Source organism: Leptonotus elevatus, chromosome 6 (assembly GCF_054856555.1).
Source record: "Leptonotus elevatus isolate MCC_2025b chromosome 6, RoL_Lele_1.0, whole genome shotgun sequence".
In the NCBI taxonomy this organism is placed as follows: Eukaryota; Metazoa; Chordata; class Actinopteri; order Syngnathiformes; family Syngnathidae; genus Leptonotus; species Leptonotus elevatus.
The window spans coordinates 14,239,620-14,257,077 of NC_141244.1; the positions used below are offsets into that span (position 1 = coordinate 14,239,620).

Genomic DNA, 17,458 nt, shown 5'->3' on the forward strand with positions numbered 1-17,458 from the left:
CAAGAGGGAAGGCGCGAGATGGGAGGGGGTATGCGCAATGCACGATGGGAAATTGAGTTTTTCCTCAGACGTTACAGGAGAAGTTACGCTTTGGAGACACCTGGTGGCGATTGGTGCAAACTGCGACGTCAAACGGAGGTTCAATGGTCGATAATAGATTGTTCTGTGAGGAACAATAAAAACAAACCCTTAAAATACATTTTACGTTTATTCTTCTTCAGTTTTTTTGACTCAGCTAAAAGCCGACCCCCGCCTTAATTTATCTATTGATCAAGACCTATATTAAAAGTAACAAATAAACCGGTACATTATCATGTATGTGGCATATAGGTTCTGTAACATCAAAATACAAGAATAAAGTGCAACGACAATTCACCTAGATATTAAAAACATGACGTAACATTTACATAAGAGTATTAAATCAAATAAAGAATAAAATGTTAAGCAAATACAGTAATAATGATGCAACTAAACAGAGATACCTGAAACAACGTGACAAAAAATTGTTTGGAAAAACAATTTAGAGCCTATAAAATTGTGTGGAGATGGAGTTAGTTGATGACAAAACGTGGTGACGACAACTTATGTCTCTTCCACTCCACACAAAACTGTTTACAGACCATGCAGCAAACTACTCTCCTTAAACCCTTTCAAGTCTATCATCCCTTTGAACCCAGCGCCGCCCCTTAATTGTATAGGTTCCAAAAACTACCTTAATCCAAGCATATTACTTTTTTTGTGCTACTTTGTTCTTGGGTTCTTCACACAAAAACAAAAAATAGAATATCACACGACTCCTGCAGGCTCTTTTCTGTAGTGGCTCTGTGATACGCCTGTAGACTACTAGATGGCGCTATTGTTTTTTAGGTTGCAGCGCGCATCCAAAGAAAAATAAAGAAGAAGAAAGCTAAAAAAATCAGACATTTAAAAAAAAAAAAAGACGGATAAGAAGAAGGCATGCGGAAGTAACTGAGTTTGTTGCCCCTATTTATATCTGTCTCGCATCCGCCTTTTGTCTTAAAAACGACAGGTACGTTGTTCTTAACCGTGTAAGGAAAAAAAATAGTAGAAGCGTTTATAAGTTGCTATGAGCGGTTTAAGAAACTGGATCGAGGACGAAGTTGTTAGAAGCTAGCTAGTAGCTAGCTATAGCTACATGTAAATCACCGAATATTTTACATTACAAACTCCGCTATTACAGTAATACAATTACAGCCATTCATAGCCACGTCGATGTATATATATAGTCATTTATGCACCCCGTCTTTGTCACAGGAGAGGCCACACAGCCACAATGAATCTGGAAAGACTGCCAAATGAAGAGAAACTTGGTCTATGCAGAAAATATTATCTAGGTGAGAACAATTGACATTTATATCGACATGAAACGTCACTGTGCTAATGTCACGGCAACACAGCAGAGGAGACCCAGATGTGATTTTGTTATGAGTGGAGAAAGTTTAATTGTTTGCATTCCAAATCTGGCAAAACGGAATTAATCTGATACGGGAATTTTGTGGTCACCCATTATAGAAGTCTATAGAACCGCTTGAATGGCAGCAAATTCGTTTTTAAAAATGTGTCTTACACTTGGGTGAATGGATGGATAGAAGCTGAACTGTTTATTTTCCGGGTAATATTCTTGATTGTTCTGTTGGGCTGATCGATATACTGTTGATATTGAAAATATCAGCCTTGTCAATACTGGTTTCGATAACCAGGGTAGAATGTCGTTATTTTAATTGTTTTTTTAACCAATTTTTGTCTCTATTGACAACCCCAAATTTGACGTACGCAAGGCTATTTGTCTCATGTTTTGGCCTACTCGGCATCACTAGTCCAATAAGTTTGGCTTTTGTTTTATGCTGATGTTACTCAAGATTTTAATAACATAAGTACAGTAAAATATGCATGTGGCAGTGATCACATTAATAATAGTACAATAGGCAGTATTCATTAACAGATTTACTGAGGAAAATAACTAATAGAAAAGTCTACTGCAGGCTTGGTTACACAGCTTCTATTGGCAAAGTCCGCTGTACACAATAGTAATGAATATAACTAGAAATAATCAAACCCATGACCTGGTCGAGGCAAATGTAGTGGTTATCCGATCCAGCCACCTTGTACAATAAACAAACAATACAGTGTTGTATAATGTAAATTAAGTGATGGCACAACTAAACGGCTTGACGGAGACCAAATGCTTACAGAAGAGGAGAAGGAAGGGAATCTCCAAGTACAAGTAAGCCAAGTACAGCACCGTGCAAATGGCCCGGGTGTGAGCAGTGTTATTTAAGGTCACCAAACTGTACATAGTGTCAGCGTAGGGAGTTCTAGTCTTCTGGTGTTAGAAAGATCATCCAAACACAGTTCCAATGTATTATTCATACTGTCTGTTTCTCTCAGGTGGATTTGCTTTTTTGCCATTCCTTTGGCTGGTCAACGTTGTTTGGTTTTTCCGAGAAGCTTTTGTAAAACCAGTCTACACTGAACAACTGCAGATAAAAACATGTGAGTGTGCCAACTGGTCATCTTTTTCCTAATGTTTAATATATCAACACTGAACCTACTAAGTATGCCAATTACAGGTTTAGAAGTAAGAACATTAAATATAACTATTTCATATGATTGTTGAACTTGCTTACAGTCAAGTGTCTCATTGTTTCAGCCTAAATATTTTCTGTTCACCGCATAATGAATGCACCATGTTAAATACCTCTGTCTCTAAACCCGCCTAGCCTAGGGGTCACCACCGTGATGCACAAGGACCACATGAGTAGCCAAAGGCCTGTTCTAAAAATAGCTCACCAGTTATGATCTGTACTAAACATTGATCTGACAGTTGTCGCGACACAACAGACATTACAAACTAAGATCAAACAGCCCTCTGTCACAGAATTGTGTGCCTGTTTGAAGTTCAATAAAATAGCTAAGAGTTACTGATACGAGCAGAAAGATATGACTGTGTTTTTAAAGTTTTTATTTTCCATCACGTTAACTGACCATGACATTTTTGTGTGTTTTAAAATTCATGTAGATGTGAAGCGCTCGGCAGTGGGGTTGCTGTTATGGGTTGCAGTACTCACCACTTGGATCACTATTTACCAGCACTACAGAGCCCAGTGGGGGGAGTTGGGGGAAAACATCTCCTTTACAATTCCACTGGGCATTCCTTAAACCCTTTTCATTTTGCATTCTGGCTAAATGTGTTGACCAAGTAAGTTCTTATGTATGTCTGTATTTGTAAATGTTAATAAATAATGAACTGGAACGGTCACATGTAATCTATTATTTTGTGCTAGACCATTGGTTGGTTCTTAACCTGGGTTCAAATCTTTTCTTTTAAACAAAACAAAAACAAAAAAAAAGTATTTTAATAATCTTTTTTTTTTATGACTTAGGCGATCATTTTAAGGAAGTGTCTATATGTATGAAACTGGCAATGTTCAGTACCTCCAACAAGGTTAAGAACCACTGTGTTAGACAGAAATAACTTGTAAATGATGAAACCATGTTAACCTTTACCTTTAATGGTTGTGGATGAGCACTGTTTGACCTTTGTTTGAATGGAAAAATAAAAACTATGACCAATTCCCTTGTGCGTTACATTCCTGATTGAAACCGTAACAGAGATGTCAGCAAGTGCAGTACAATAATACTGTATAAAGAGGGGAGAGGCATGTTCTTTGACTCATCTGTGAGGTATGTTGTAGACACATAATCTGAAGTGCAGTAGAGGTCCCCTAAAGTCTGGACAATTATTGGCGCCTGTTGTGAAACCCAATACCTTAAGCCCCTTAAAATGTGCCCTCACTTCCCTGTTATCCTTTTATGAGTCATAACATAGTCAGTTCCGTATTTAGACAGTGCAGTCAAAACTTAGGTGACCGGTTCCACATTGCAGGGACATACTGGATCACTCCAATGTGACTGGATGTATCGGAACATTCTGTACTTTTCAAAGGGGAGGGGAGCCATGCTTTATACTTTTTATGGATGTTAAAGGGAATTAATTTGGTCCTTTTATGGATGTGTGTCTCTTTTGCCGTAAGAATGGATTAAATGCAGGCTCTGTAATGCTGATATGTTCATGTTACAAGTAATAAGAAAGAATGACGTGAAACAAAATCATTGGGTAGTGAACACAGCGAGGGAAGACGGAAGCTACCTCGCATGTACATTGCATAGCTGACATTGCTATAAACACCATAATGTCAACTAACCATAACGTGCTCTAGAGCCTCGACAACAGTCCGTGAACAAAAGGAATAACATGATATACAAGGCAAAAAAAAAGTGGAATTCACATCCATGACTTTTGGAGCAGTCACTATTTATAATTATAAATGTACAGATTTGAAGAAAATTAGTCACCTTACAAAATATTTTGTTTTATGTGCGTGATCGCTATCCATCAACATGCTGAGACATCCGTTACCAATAATGTCTGGTCCAAAATGTCAGCCTTATAACTACATTTAAACTCCATAAGCCAGTTTTAAATTAAGATAATAAAACAGGATATTTGCTAATCATAGAAGAATGTTTTGACTTGCTACATTGACTTAATTGGGGGCAAACTTACTGGCAGCCCACATGCACTGGCATGTGTTTGAAGCAACCCTGCCGTCTGTCACTGTCTCTCTGGCTTATTGGCCAGGCAGTCAACCACCAACACAGCTTTTGAACTTATTTTTAGATAAACCGACATTTAGTGCACGTTCGCTCTGATGACTTAACGATAGCAGTTAGTTAATGACAACAGTACAATTATCCCCCCCCTGAACAAACAGTTGGATACAATCAATCTCGAAGCACAATGATCCCATAAATTCACTAATAAGCCTATGGCAGCTGCTTCAGTCCCAAAACAAACTGTCCTGCTGCACGAACAGGATCCCAAGGGTACACATGCTCAGAACATAACAGAAGCAAGGTGTCCGTCCCTATGAATTCCCAACTCATTATGCAACGCCAGTATATAACCCAGCTATGCTCAGCAGCCTGGAGTCGCACAGCCAAGGAACACTTGATACTCCAACACACTCTACTGAAGACAAAGGTAGGTTGTTCCCACCAGATGACTTATGCTTTGATATTCTGCTACCGCAACGTTTTCCATTAATTTATTTATTTTTCTTAGATCTGACATGGATTTCATCCTACCATCCACACTACCTGTTGGTGGCATCCAATGGGAGAAGGTTTTACCGCCACTTTTTCCTCGTTCCCATGGGACTTACGGACAATATAGCTGGACACCCCAACTGATAATTCCAGAGATTGATACTACCACCAGTGCTGCAGAGGTGATATTGTTTATTTACTTAATTGGGTTTAACATAGTTGGGCAACATAAATGATCCGACTAATTCTGTGTGGGCTTTAAAGATGATCACTAAATGCAGCCTGAGACCTTTTAAAGAGGAGAATAAAGCTCTGTCAAACGTGTATGGATAATGCATATTTAAATATTTGTGTTGTCAAATGAATTGAAAATGTTAAATGTGGTGGTATTAGTCTCCTAAAATTGTTTTATACTGTTTATTGTATTGTATTTAGTTAATCTGACAAATGACTATATGTTGGCAGGCAACTTGTGACGACAGTGGATTTACAGTTCAAGTGGATGTCAGACATTTTAACCCCAAGGATCTCCTTGTCAAAGTGATAGGAGATTTTGTAGAAGTACAAGGAAGGCACGAAGAAAAAAAGGTTGGTGTTGTTATGGTATATTGTAGACTGATGAAAAATGGAACATGTCACTGAATATATTATTCCTTTACTATGTTGTTTTAGAAAGATAGTTCTGGAATGACAACGCGACAGTTTAACAGACGCTACAGAATTCCAAAGGGAGTGGATACCATGGCTTTGGAATCAGCAGTTTCCCCCGACGGTGTCCTTATCATATCCGCGCCCATGATGCAAACAGAGATGTCCAGGTCTCAGCCATTCTCATAAAGTCCACATTTGTTGTATTCTAATATGGCCTAGTCTCTGAGATTTGTAAATAATCAACCTTGCATAATTATTTCAAGAATGCACACTTTGTAAATATTGGGTCCACAATATAAAAGCGGTTTTCATTTTAAGCAAACATGTTGTGATTATGAAATTTTTATTGTATTGTATTTCTTCCATAAATGTCAATAAATTACATACAAAATCAAATTTTAAAAATTGTCATGGATTACTGCGTCAAGTTGGGGTATCATCTTCCTTACCGAGGAAATTGTGCAATTTGAAGTCCACTTGACTGGAAGGAATAAATAGAGTTGATTAAATCTCAAAAAGTGACAGAAATAACCGAACAAATCAGAAAGTAGACGATACGATGTTAAAATGAGTAAATATGTTTCAGATATTACAATTTTACCTGATTTGCTCCTTAACCCATTTTCTTTGTGTGCGAAGGACTTGTAGTAAAGGGTCATCTTCAAATTCTTTCTCATCTGAATCTGACAACAATTAATGATAATTATGGAATTTTAATGAGTCATCTTTGATCCAACTATATCTCACACATATTACAGTGTTAAGTCCTTGTGGGAGCTTTGACCCAAGATGTTTAGGAACGCGGAGGGTGTGACAGCCGTACGTGTGTAAGGATATAGTGCTCACAATTAAGAGTTGAGTGACCTTGGCTCACCTTCAGCCTCTTGCAGCAGCTGGGACATGACCTCCAGCGAGGTATGTGTGTTGCAAGGAGGAAGTGAGGAGTGTGGAGGTGCAGGAGGCGACGGGACAGCTGCATCTTGTGGAGAAGAATCTTCTGGTGGGAACAGGACCTCTGAAACAACCTGCAAGATTCAATTAAAGCATCCTGGTTAATCCACACAGAACACTATGATTTATTTCCTTTCAATTCCTGCTGACATGGTTGCTCATATGTGATACTGTCATTTTTAGTTACCTCAACCAAGATGATTATGATTTCAGTGGTGTAAGTTTGTCCTTTGTGCTTACGTGCTGTTAATTCAGTCTTAATGCGTTTGAGCAACATGGCGTCAGGTCAGGCCTTCATCCATGCAAACCTGTCACAACTCACTTTACATGACATTGGTTTGAAAAAATGGAGTCCACAACATTCAGACTCTTGCAACCTAATATAAAGTTTAGAGAGTGCGTTTAGCCAGCCAAACTAGCGTACTGTAGTTAGCATGTCAGTGTGCCTGCAACCCTTCAAGTGTTTACTATGTGTTTATTTGCTGGACTGACTGGTCATGTTGACCACAACTTCTCAGTGAGAACCAGTAAGATGTAGGTACTTTGTTTTTATGTGATATCTAAGACAATATGAAATACTGGTAATAGTTTCTTAACTTATTGAATGTTAACTCATTCACTGCCATTGACAGCTATAGACTTTAAAAAAATAATTTTAACAATTTCTATTAGTTTAACTTTTTTTCCCATTCTTCTTAACAAGAGTATGAAAACCTCGATTTTTTAAAAATACATTTAGAACATATATACAATTTGTGATTAATCGTGAGTTTACTAGTGAAGTCATGCGATTAATTACAAGTAAAAAAAAGTATCGCCTGATGCCCCTAATGTTTAATCTTTTCTTTTAAACAAACATACAAACAAAAAATATTTTTAACAATCTTTTTCTTTTTTTTAAAGACAATATTATTAAAAATTAGGAGCGCCAGGCGATTAAAATTTTTAATTGTAATTAATCGCATGACTTCACTAGTTAACTTACGATTAATCACAAATTTTATATATGTTCTAATACAATACAAAAAAATCTATGTTTGCATACTCTTGTTAACAAAAGTGGGAAAAAATGTTAAACTAATATAGTTCAAATGAATTTTTTACGTCTATAGCCGTCAATGGCAGTGAATGAGTTAATTGACTCAGTCAATCAAAGTAATTTTCTCAAATGCCCATACCTAATAACTACGTTGGGGTGGTACAAAAAAAAACACTATCCAAATATATTAAAAGTGTTTGACCTGACAGTGGAACATAAAAAATAATCCCTCCCTCTCTATTGTATGTCTCAAATGGGATTTGATTTGGTCAAAGAGGCAAGGGGGCAAGAAGGGGAGTGAAGCTACATTCAAATCTTGCTATAGTAGTTTGATAGTTCTAATACATAATTTACATAAAGCTATGCATGAAGATGATAATAACTTGTGATGACCTGTCGTAAGGCATGATGGACTGGAGATGGTGGTGCTGGATTGCCTGTATCTTTGCGTCTCTCCTGCTGCTGTGGATCTGCCCGTGTCTTGCTCTTCTTTGGAAGCTTCAGATGTGCAGAGCTTGTGGCGCTAGGCCTATCAGCATGCTCACTACATCCAGTGCACCTGAAAAAAAATATCACGTCATATTAAGCAATCCATTTAAGTGTAAAAGTGAATCATGACACCATGTACGTCTTTGTATTCTACCTTGTCCATTTCTTCTGCTTCCTGATGATCCTCTCCGTCTTTTCACTTTCTCCCACTTGCTTTGCTTGGGTTTTTTCCTTTTTAGCCGTCTCAGTCGTCATTCTGGGGTCCTCGTGGTGACCTCTTCCAGGTCTAGATTGACTCCCTTCTTCCAAATGTCTAGAAAAAGTGTTTTCTTCCTTAGGTTTCGAAGGATGGCAGACTTTGACTTCTGTAAATCTGGAAGGACAGCTTCCTTCTAAAGGTCTTGATGGACTGCCACCTTCCCTAAACATAGAAGGATGGCCTCTATCTGCAGGTCTAAAGGGAAAACCTGGATCTGCATGTCTCGAAGGAGCAGGAGGTGGTGATGGAACGTGTCTGTGAGGAGGCTCATCCATGTAACTCTGCTGTAAGTTTCCAGAGACTTTGCTTTCTTTACTTAAGCTCTCTTTCGGTTCGTGTGGATTTCCTTGGAACATGCTAGCATGAGCTGACTGCGTGGGACAGGGAAGAATATCACAAAGGAGATGCATGTGTGCAGGAACATGTGCAAGAGACTGTGGTTGAGAGACTAATGTGTCGGAGACAGCCCTGAGAAGGGGAGCGGAAGTTGAGGGGTGATGTCCATGAGCTTCTTTGTGCTCAGGAAAAGCTTCTTGTGATGGTTCAGGGTATTGAACACATGGCTGTTGCTATGGATGATGCGAGAAAAAGGAAAGTGACGTCTAAAATGTGTTTAAATATTGTACATAACAGATCCAGTACATCTAGTAGAAGAGCTGTATCAACTGACACAACCTTGCCACTTGAACACGCAAGTGACTGACTCTGGATCACACCTGGATACAGTATATAAAAAATGTTGCAACTATGACTCCTACCTTGTAAGGGTGTCCAATTACTGGGGGAAACTGTAGACTGGGGCCCAGGCCCCTAAACGTGGGTGTACAAATTCTGGAGTTTTGCTGGGACTGACATCGTTCACTGGCCTGCTCCATCTTTCTTCTCAAACGCCACTGGGTAAGGATGTCTTCTTCTGGGCGTGCAGGAAGTGCCATTCTTGAAGTGACAGTGTATTGTTGGAGGGGCACCGCTGGAGCTGCGTCCAACCTGGCCATTGCTGCAAAGACCGCAGTGCCCATAACAGAGAAGAGTTTACATTGGAAGAACACAGTAAATGAATACAATGTGAATAAATAGCGATGCAACTCGCGTCTTACTTGGTGTAGCTTTTATCTCATTTATATTGATTGGAGAAGATTGATCTGAACATCCCACACCCTCTGAACTGACAGGAATTGATCCACTGCTGAGAATACTGTCACTGTGAGAGAAAAAAAACAAAAAGTTGTAATCCAAGTTAGGGAATTAATTGATGTAATATTACTGTTAGGAACAAGCTGCTCTGCAAACCCTCTCTGCAGAAATCTGCTGGCCCTTTCTTGAAGGTGAAGTAACTCTGTGTCCTCAAACTCACTCTGAGATGTGTCTGACGGAATCTGAGTTTAAAAGGAAAGGTGTTAGTTGCAAGGCAAGACATTTTTGTAACATTGCAGGTGTATATCTATAAATTAAATATTATGGGGGGAAATATTTCCAAAGTTCAATTCAAAAAGTAAAACTAATATTCACTGAGTGAATTAAAAAAAATCAATTTTTTTAAAGAAATTGGAAGATTATGGCTGGCAGTTAACGAAATTACAATATTCACCATCTCAAAAAAGTGAAATACAGTATTTGATTTCAGAGCATACAAATATTGTAAACACAAATTCTAAAAAGTATTTTTTTTTATGTGTTTGATCAACCTGAACCTTTTTTAATTGAATTAGAGCACTGAAATAAAGTAACTTTCTAATAATATACTAATTTATCAAGATACACATGTAAATATTTCAAACATGGAAAATATTAATAAAGATTTCTACAAATATCCCTCAGGTGAGCAGGCATACTACAGGTTTGGTTACCTGTAAAAACAATCACATCCCCAATAAACTTACATATGCATTCATTATGTTATAGTCTCCCTTGCATAGTGAAGAATTGAAATCATCATCAAGTGGGCATCTTGCTGGACTGGAAATTGCTTGGCTGTGGTCACCTTTTAGATCCAGCATAAAAAAACAAAAATAAGAAATATTTTAACATTTAAGGAACATGATCATTTGATTAAAATGTTGAAATGTACCTATGTGTGGCGTTTTAATTGGTGTGGAACTAGGAGGTAAAGATGAGGAAGACATCCACCACAAAGGCAACCTCTCCTCTTCAAATTGAGAGGACATCAGCTGGCGCTCTTCTCGACTCAGTGGTTCTCCATAGCGAAAACGATCAATGTACCTGTGAGAGCAACGTCACTGTGGTGAGAGCATATAATTTTACACACTAAAGCAACATGATTCCGTTTGACTTTAAAATCTAAATCATACTTTGTCACTACTGAATCCCGGTGAACCCCTGGCTGAGAGGAAGCCGTGGATTTTAGAAGTATTTCCATGTCAGATAAGGTAGGAGAAGGAACACGGTCATTGGAAGGTCCAGAATGTGCAAAGAAAGATGGTCCATATTTGTCAGGCCAATGATTCTCATTTTTGCCAGGTGTGTGCACTTTAGGATGGCCTTGATATTGTGGACGTACAGGAATCCAACTCTACAGAGCAAAACATGGCTTTAAAATGTAAACAAACATGTGGTTTAACACCAATTATTTCCATATACTGTAGTTACATATGATATTAACTCAGTTGTACCTGCTTGTTCCTTTTGTTAGGCAAGTCCTTGGTTCGAGGTTGGCTGAAGGATGGCTTCTCCATTGGAAAAGCTGCAGGCTCGAATGCATTCTGCTTTGTCACACAGTTTCTAGAATTTCATTTTAAATATTATATTCATGCAAGTGGAGATTCAACTGACAACCATTTGTCAGGAGTGAGATTCAAATTATTTGTAAGGCTCCAGTTTCAAAGCCCAAAGCTATTAAGAGTTACATATTTAGAAATATAAATATATAAACTTATTTTTGCATCATGGTTAATGTCAAGGAGCCCTTGAGCAAGGCATTCCACAGGTTAGAATACAAACAAGAACACGTAGTTTTGGACATAAAATGTGGTCTCTCTTGATCTTACCTGGATTTCATGAAAGCTGGTGCTGTTAAATATAAAACAGAATACGTCGCCAAACAATCGAGCACAACAAAGAACGTTTAACAGTAGATTAAGGTAATTTAACGCTTTCACGCTTGTACAAATTTGCAAGAGTAACTTCCGTCGAGTTACGCACTCGAGACGTACACAGAACACAATTTGCATAGATTCAAACGTTTTCAGACCACAAACTTTAAGGTGAATAACATTCTAATCTGCAACACGTACTCATTTGTAAATATTTTTTTGTCCAACTTGGAGACTACTGCTGTTATCTTTTTGTTGACAACTATGAAGCGAAGGGAAACTACCGGTCGTAGAGACGATCAACCAATACAGGCGTTGTTTGTAATGATAGACATAACAGTCGACCAATCACGGTGCGCGTTATTGATTCCGAAACACCAATCACCCATTAGGAAAAGGGCAGCGCGCGGAAGAGGAAAGTCTGTTCGGAGGCTAAAGCTATAATGCTAAGCCTTATCTTCAATTCTAGACGCTGCACATTCTCATGATAAATACGAAGTAATTTAATTCGCATCTTAAAGTCATATATGGAATCGGCGAGGAGTTTTCGCCGTGTTGGTTCCACAGCGATGTGGTTGATTAACGATCCATGGTTGTCGATTCAAGCTAATGTTAAGTCTTGCTAGCTGTTTGAAAACCCAAGCAAACATAAGCTGTCATCGATTTGAAAGTTGTATCCTGTTTACTCAATTTAAAGGATATAATGCATCACGTCAAGATCAAAATCGAAAGGCCAGGTAAGCTGTTGCATATTTCCATGTTACACTTAACACCCCGAACAGTACAGTCTCTTATCGTAGGAGTTTAAGATTAAGTCATGCCTTTTGTTTTAATGCAGCAATGTGTCGAGGACGTGCTGTCAGAGCAGGCAGGAGAGGCAGAGCCTTCCTGTCCAGTGCTGCATGTGAAGAGTAATAAAAAAAAAAACATATCATTATATAGTAATGTCAATTAAGTCGTCATTAAAATCAATTAAAAAAAAATTGTTTTGTGTATTTACTTTTCAAATACATTGGCAAGAAGGTATCGGTCAGAAAAGCGACTCAAAAGTGCACGGTGTAGCCCAGAAAATACTGTACCACTGCCGGCATGAGGTAATGCTGTGCGCCATTTTCGCAATGTGGAAGAAGCGCGGCACACTTCCTATGGACAGATTTATATAATATATATATAATATGCAAGGAGGACTAAATTAGTCCCTCGCGGTTGAAGCCACAGGCAGCCATCTTACATTGCTACTATTACTAACAAATTAATTGTGTTCAATTTTCGCAGAAATTGCTGTTATCAGAGCATATTTTACCCTGGGATCTCTCTATGAGATTTTATCTCACTATTGGGAATAATTACAGACGTTAGGAGTTTATTTCACAGCAATTTTTTTTTTCCTCCTCCCCCCGACGGGCTTTGTTTTTATGTCATTGTTCATGGTTCTGACTTCATATTTTTATATCCAAGTCCAGAGGAGTCAGTGCTTGATTGCAAGTAGTAGTTCTTGATTGCAAGTGTGCTCTGTGACCACTCATGGCAATAAATCGATCGAAGTGCATCAACGACTGTCATCCTCCACATATGAAAGAATGACAGCACTTGTGTCAAATAAATAAAACCTTTTCTCTGTAGATGTGGAGGCGGCCGCAGCACGCAACAGACTCGATTCTATTTTAAAGGGACTGGTGGAGAAGAGCGAAAATGAAAGGTTAGTATTTCATTCGATTTTAAATTGACTGATAACAATATGACCGTCATAGTTAACGCAACTGTATTTGGTGCAGGGAGCAAAATGAGAGTGAGAATAAAATGTCCGCTGACTCCATGAACAAGTAAGTACAAGATGTATTTGATTCAGTGTACAGTACGGCAGTGAGGTGTAATATTTCAGTGCATTTACACTAAAAAGGTAGATGTCAGCTTTTTAATCATAATTCTCTCACTTTCTCAGGGATTTGTCCCCATTGTCTGCTGGAAAACGGTAAATATACATGATTTATTTATTTATTGTGCAAAAAACATTACATGAAAATTGCAAAATAGTAACATGTATTCTTATTTTATTTCTAGGCCATCTGCAAGATTCCCACAGCATCGTCGCAAAAAGCGCAAAGAGATGGATGAAAGTATAACAGAGAGCAATACTCACAGACAAAGTAAAATATATATTTTTTACCCCCTTCAAAGAAAATAAATAACACATATTTCTTATCATTTTGCTGTTGGAATGTATTGTTGTTGTTGTTGTTGTTTTTTTTGTAATCTTAAATCGTTCTCATTCACTATGTTTTCCAGATGCTTACATTATTAAATTGTTTGACCGAAGTGTTGATCTGGCTCAGTTCAATGCCAGCACACCCCTGTATCCTATTTGTCGTGCATGGATGAGAAATAATCCGTCCGTCCGAGAGCCCAGTGAAGAATCCCCAAGATCTCCACAGGTCATGCTGGAGGAAGAGGTAAGGGCCTCTTCTCAAACAACTTGACCTAAAATCAACATTAACCTAAGATAATGCAAAAGCACAATTGAACTTGTATTTATTTGCAGGTTACAGACATGATCAATGGCAAAGAGCAAATTGTATACAGACTTCCTCCTCCAACCGCGCCTCCAATCAGCTCCTCTGGTGAACCCGTCAACCTCAGGATCCCACCAAGTGAAAAACCTACATTCAAAAAGGTTCTCTACTTGTTCTTGTTAATCTGTGGCACACATTGGGCTATTGAAATTTTAATACCGGTAGTCAAAGAAAACAACTGAGGTTCAACTAACTACAAAGAGTGAACAGTTCTCCAAAATAAGGGGCAGAACGTGTGCTTGAAGCTGTCTGTCACTCACACAGCTGACAACTATTAAAAACATTCCCTGATCTAATCACAAGAGGGCGAGGAAAAACTTTTTCTTTTCTTTTTTTAAGAAAAAGAAAATCGGAAATATGAGAAACAAGAAAAATAAATTATTTTAACTTGAAGTCTGATAGGGCTAGAGGGCTTGTCACAATTACACCCAAACTGCAATTTTTAGAATAGTGCACTGTGCATGTGCGACATTTTGCTTTCAGTCAAATATTTGCTCCATACTGCTCAATACTGCAGTGCATTTAATTACAAGTAGACTTCACACAAAATACTCAGTATACTCCTGTGCTCTGCCCAGTATGGTTTCTTTTCTACTGACATTATCATACTGTACTACTGTACTGTAATCTGTACAAAAAATCATTCTAAAAGGGAAAAGGACAAGAGTGTTCTGAATTTCACATGCCTGTTTTTTCCCCCCCAAGTATCCCATTACCCGTATTTATAACACATTTAAATAAAACCGTAATGTCATTGTTGTGCAGCCCTAAATTCTACACACACTATTATTAATAAATTAATATATAAATTGTTCCCCCCTTTCCAGGCAGCAGAATTCGCACCTGCATCGGGTTCCTTCATATGTGACCACATGGAGCGATGGAAAAAGATCAGACACAAGTATGTGGCCCACATTATTGAATCAGTTAATACTAAATGTACAGTATACAGTGTGTGGAATGATGCCGTTGCAAATATACTGTAAAATATGTTTAAAATGGCCAATAGCCACATGCTAGCCAAGAAAAATGTGGAAATCCCAAATAGCCAGAGTGAAAGAGGCTTACACGCCGACTTCAAATAATCAATTTGTAATCTCTGCAGATGAGTAAAAAATGTGCATGTCAACTATTAAAATGATGCATCCTAAACCTATAACAAAACTGTCTGTTCACATGCAGTATACTGCCTGGTTACTATACTGCCTTCCCACTTTTTTCTTTTTTGTCTCAGATGGAAGGAATGTTCCAACAAGAACCAGTTGCGATACAGCGAGAGCATTAAGATCCTGAAGGAGATGAAGGACTTATATGATCACTGATTAACTAATAAATGACAAATCTGCAAGTTCTCATTTACTGCCCTCCAAAAGTATTGGAACAGCAACGCCAGTGTTTTATTGTTTTTTGCTTTAGTCTGAGAACATTTGTGTCTGACATAAAAAGATGAATGAGACGACAGCAATACATCATCATATACAGTCCCTTCTAAAAAAAAATATTGGAATGGCAACATCACAAGGTTTTTGTTGTGTACTAAAGACTTTTGGTTTTTCCTATCACGAGATTAATAGGAGACAAAACAATGCCAGCTTTTAGAGCACCTATTGTCAGAAACCGCCCACTTTTTTTTATGGCCAATTAAATGACAATAAAGATGACAGTTGTCAGGCCAACTTTGGTTTTATGTCAGCCTTGAGTCTTTTGCAGTACACATGGGCATCAAGAAATGTGTGCAATTTGTGGTGAATTCCTCAAGGCAAGCTTTCAACTTCTCCAAGTTGGCATCAATTTTGCGAAAGAGCTCAGGAATCGCATGCAGCATGCGATTGAGCACACTCATCAACTGATTCTGAATATTGACAGTGGTAAATGGACTGCTTTTCATATGGTGTAGGTCATAGGTGTCACACTCCGGTCCTCGAAGGCTGCAGTCTTGCAGGTTTTGGAGGTTTCCCTTTTCCAAAACAAGCTGATTTCAATCAGCAGGATCGTTATCAGGCTTATGCAGAGCTTGCTGATGAGCTGATCTTATATCAGCTGTGTTGGAGAACGGAAACATCCAAAACCTGCAGGACTGCGGCCCTCCAGGACCGGAGTTTGACACCTATGACCTACACCATATGTTGCCCTAAGCGCTGTACCCCGCCTCACACTCACCATTTCACGCACATTCATAAATGGTCGCAACAAGGTCCACTGGGAGCAAATCGGGATTCAATGTTTTGATAGTTTAGACAAATACTCAAAAAAAAAGACTACAGATAAGACAAAGTAAGCTAAAACATGCCAATCTTTAACACCCAATCCGTCATCCAAAAATGATAAAAATGTTGCACAACTGCAAAGTGGTCACGCGGAGTTAGCTGCAGAAACCTTCTGGCCATAGAGAATGAGTCCACAAGACAACTAGAAGTTATGCACTCCACAAATCTGGCCTTAATGGAAGAATGGTAGAATCCCAGCCTCCCGCTCCATTTTCTTACAAAAATCCAACAATGGTATTGGTCAGCTGATCTCTCGACACAATTTGCAACATTTTCTCGATGAGGAGAGCAGGGAAGGGGGAACCTGCTTGTCTGGATGGTACATTCACTGCTGGGAACAAGTAGAAGATGGTATGCCTTTCAATTCTTCCCCTCGAGGATGTGGAAGAGGCAAACATTATTGGAATTCTGATAACAGCTATCCTGCTTTTTGGAGCTGACAGTTTTTTGGATTCAGAAGACGGGAGCAGCTGTATTGGGAATGAGAAAGCTGCTAATCACGTTTGATTGGCTGTGGCGAGTGATCAACACTCAAGAGTCAGGCGATGAGTGAACTCAAACCCAGGGTGAATGCAACTTCTGACTCACTTCGCATATTGGTTATCAATGTGAAGAAGTTGGCATCTCGTCTTGAAGAATTGATTGCCAACTCGGCCAATTGATGCCCCATTGAGAGCAACAAGAAAAGACTCAAGGCTGACTGAAATCATTGTCGGCCTGTTTCCAAAACAACCGTTATTTTGGGCTCTTCTCCTGGATGTTCTTAGCTCCTTTCCCCCCTCAGTCACCTGTGCTTCATGTTCCTGATGAGGCCAGCTGAAGCTGTTTCCATGGCAATGAGATGATATGCTTATATGATATGATGATATGTGCCAACTAGGACAGAGGACACCGACTTACGCATACACGCTCAAGATCATACAACGCATACATAACACTATTATCACTGCTCTTGGACAGTGTCTGGACTGTTACATGGCCTTGCCCGACACCCTCTCACCACTCCCACATTTGCAAGTCTTCAAGCCTTGTTGTAATGTCTTTTATTATGT

The 17,458-nt window shown here is 38.8% G+C and overlaps 4 protein-coding genes across 4 annotated transcripts; 3 read left to right on the forward strand and 1 right to left on the reverse strand.

The window, feature by feature from the left end:
* The first annotated feature begins 869 nt into the window (after positions 1 to 869).
* psenen (presenilin enhancer, gamma-secretase subunit) lies at positions 870 to 3,598 on the forward strand. Its single transcript, XM_086078382.1, has 4 exons — positions 870 to 1,030; positions 1,276 to 1,355; positions 2,410 to 2,514; positions 3,041 to 3,598. The coding sequence occupies exons 2-4, from the start codon at positions 1,295 to 1,297 to the stop codon at positions 3,178 to 3,180; spliced, it is 306 nt and encodes a 101-aa protein (XP_085934508.1). The 5' UTR covers positions 870 to 1,030; positions 1,276 to 1,294; the 3' UTR covers positions 3,181 to 3,598.
* Positions 3,599 to 4,744: 1,146 nt separating this feature from the next.
* hspb6 (heat shock protein family B (small) member 6) lies at positions 4,745 to 6,177 on the forward strand. The gene is made up of 4 exons (XM_086078380.1): positions 4,745 to 5,065; positions 5,147 to 5,312; positions 5,596 to 5,718; positions 5,803 to 6,177. The coding sequence occupies exons 2-4, from the start codon at positions 5,154 to 5,156 to the stop codon at positions 5,965 to 5,967; spliced, it is 447 nt and encodes a 148-aa protein (XP_085934506.1). The 5' UTR covers positions 4,745 to 5,065; positions 5,147 to 5,153; the 3' UTR covers positions 5,968 to 6,177.
* On the reverse strand, positions 6,108 to 12,198 carry proser3 (proline and serine rich 3). The gene is made up of 13 exons (XM_086078373.1): positions 11,525 to 12,198; positions 11,150 to 11,258; positions 10,829 to 11,049; positions 10,588 to 10,739; positions 10,400 to 10,500; positions 9,810 to 9,895; positions 9,617 to 9,720; positions 9,278 to 9,516; positions 8,415 to 9,088; positions 8,165 to 8,330; positions 6,656 to 6,806; positions 6,383 to 6,464; positions 6,108 to 6,262 (listed from the first exon to the last, which is right to left on the reverse strand). The coding sequence occupies exons 1-13, from the start codon at positions 11,533 to 11,535 to the stop codon at positions 6,205 to 6,207; spliced, it is 2,154 nt and encodes a 717-aa protein (XP_085934499.1). The 5' UTR covers positions 11,536 to 12,198; the 3' UTR covers positions 6,108 to 6,204.
* lin37 (lin-37 DREAM MuvB core complex component) lies at positions 11,951 to 15,815 on the forward strand. The gene is made up of 9 exons (XM_086078379.1): positions 11,951 to 12,306; positions 13,193 to 13,268; positions 13,345 to 13,392; positions 13,512 to 13,541; positions 13,631 to 13,716; positions 13,856 to 14,019; positions 14,109 to 14,240; positions 14,967 to 15,040; positions 15,374 to 15,815. The coding sequence occupies exons 1-9, from the start codon at positions 12,273 to 12,275 to the stop codon at positions 15,459 to 15,461; spliced, it is 732 nt and encodes a 243-aa protein (XP_085934505.1). The 5' UTR covers positions 11,951 to 12,272; the 3' UTR covers positions 15,462 to 15,815.
* The last annotated feature ends 1,643 nt before the right edge of the window (positions 15,816 to 17,458 follow it).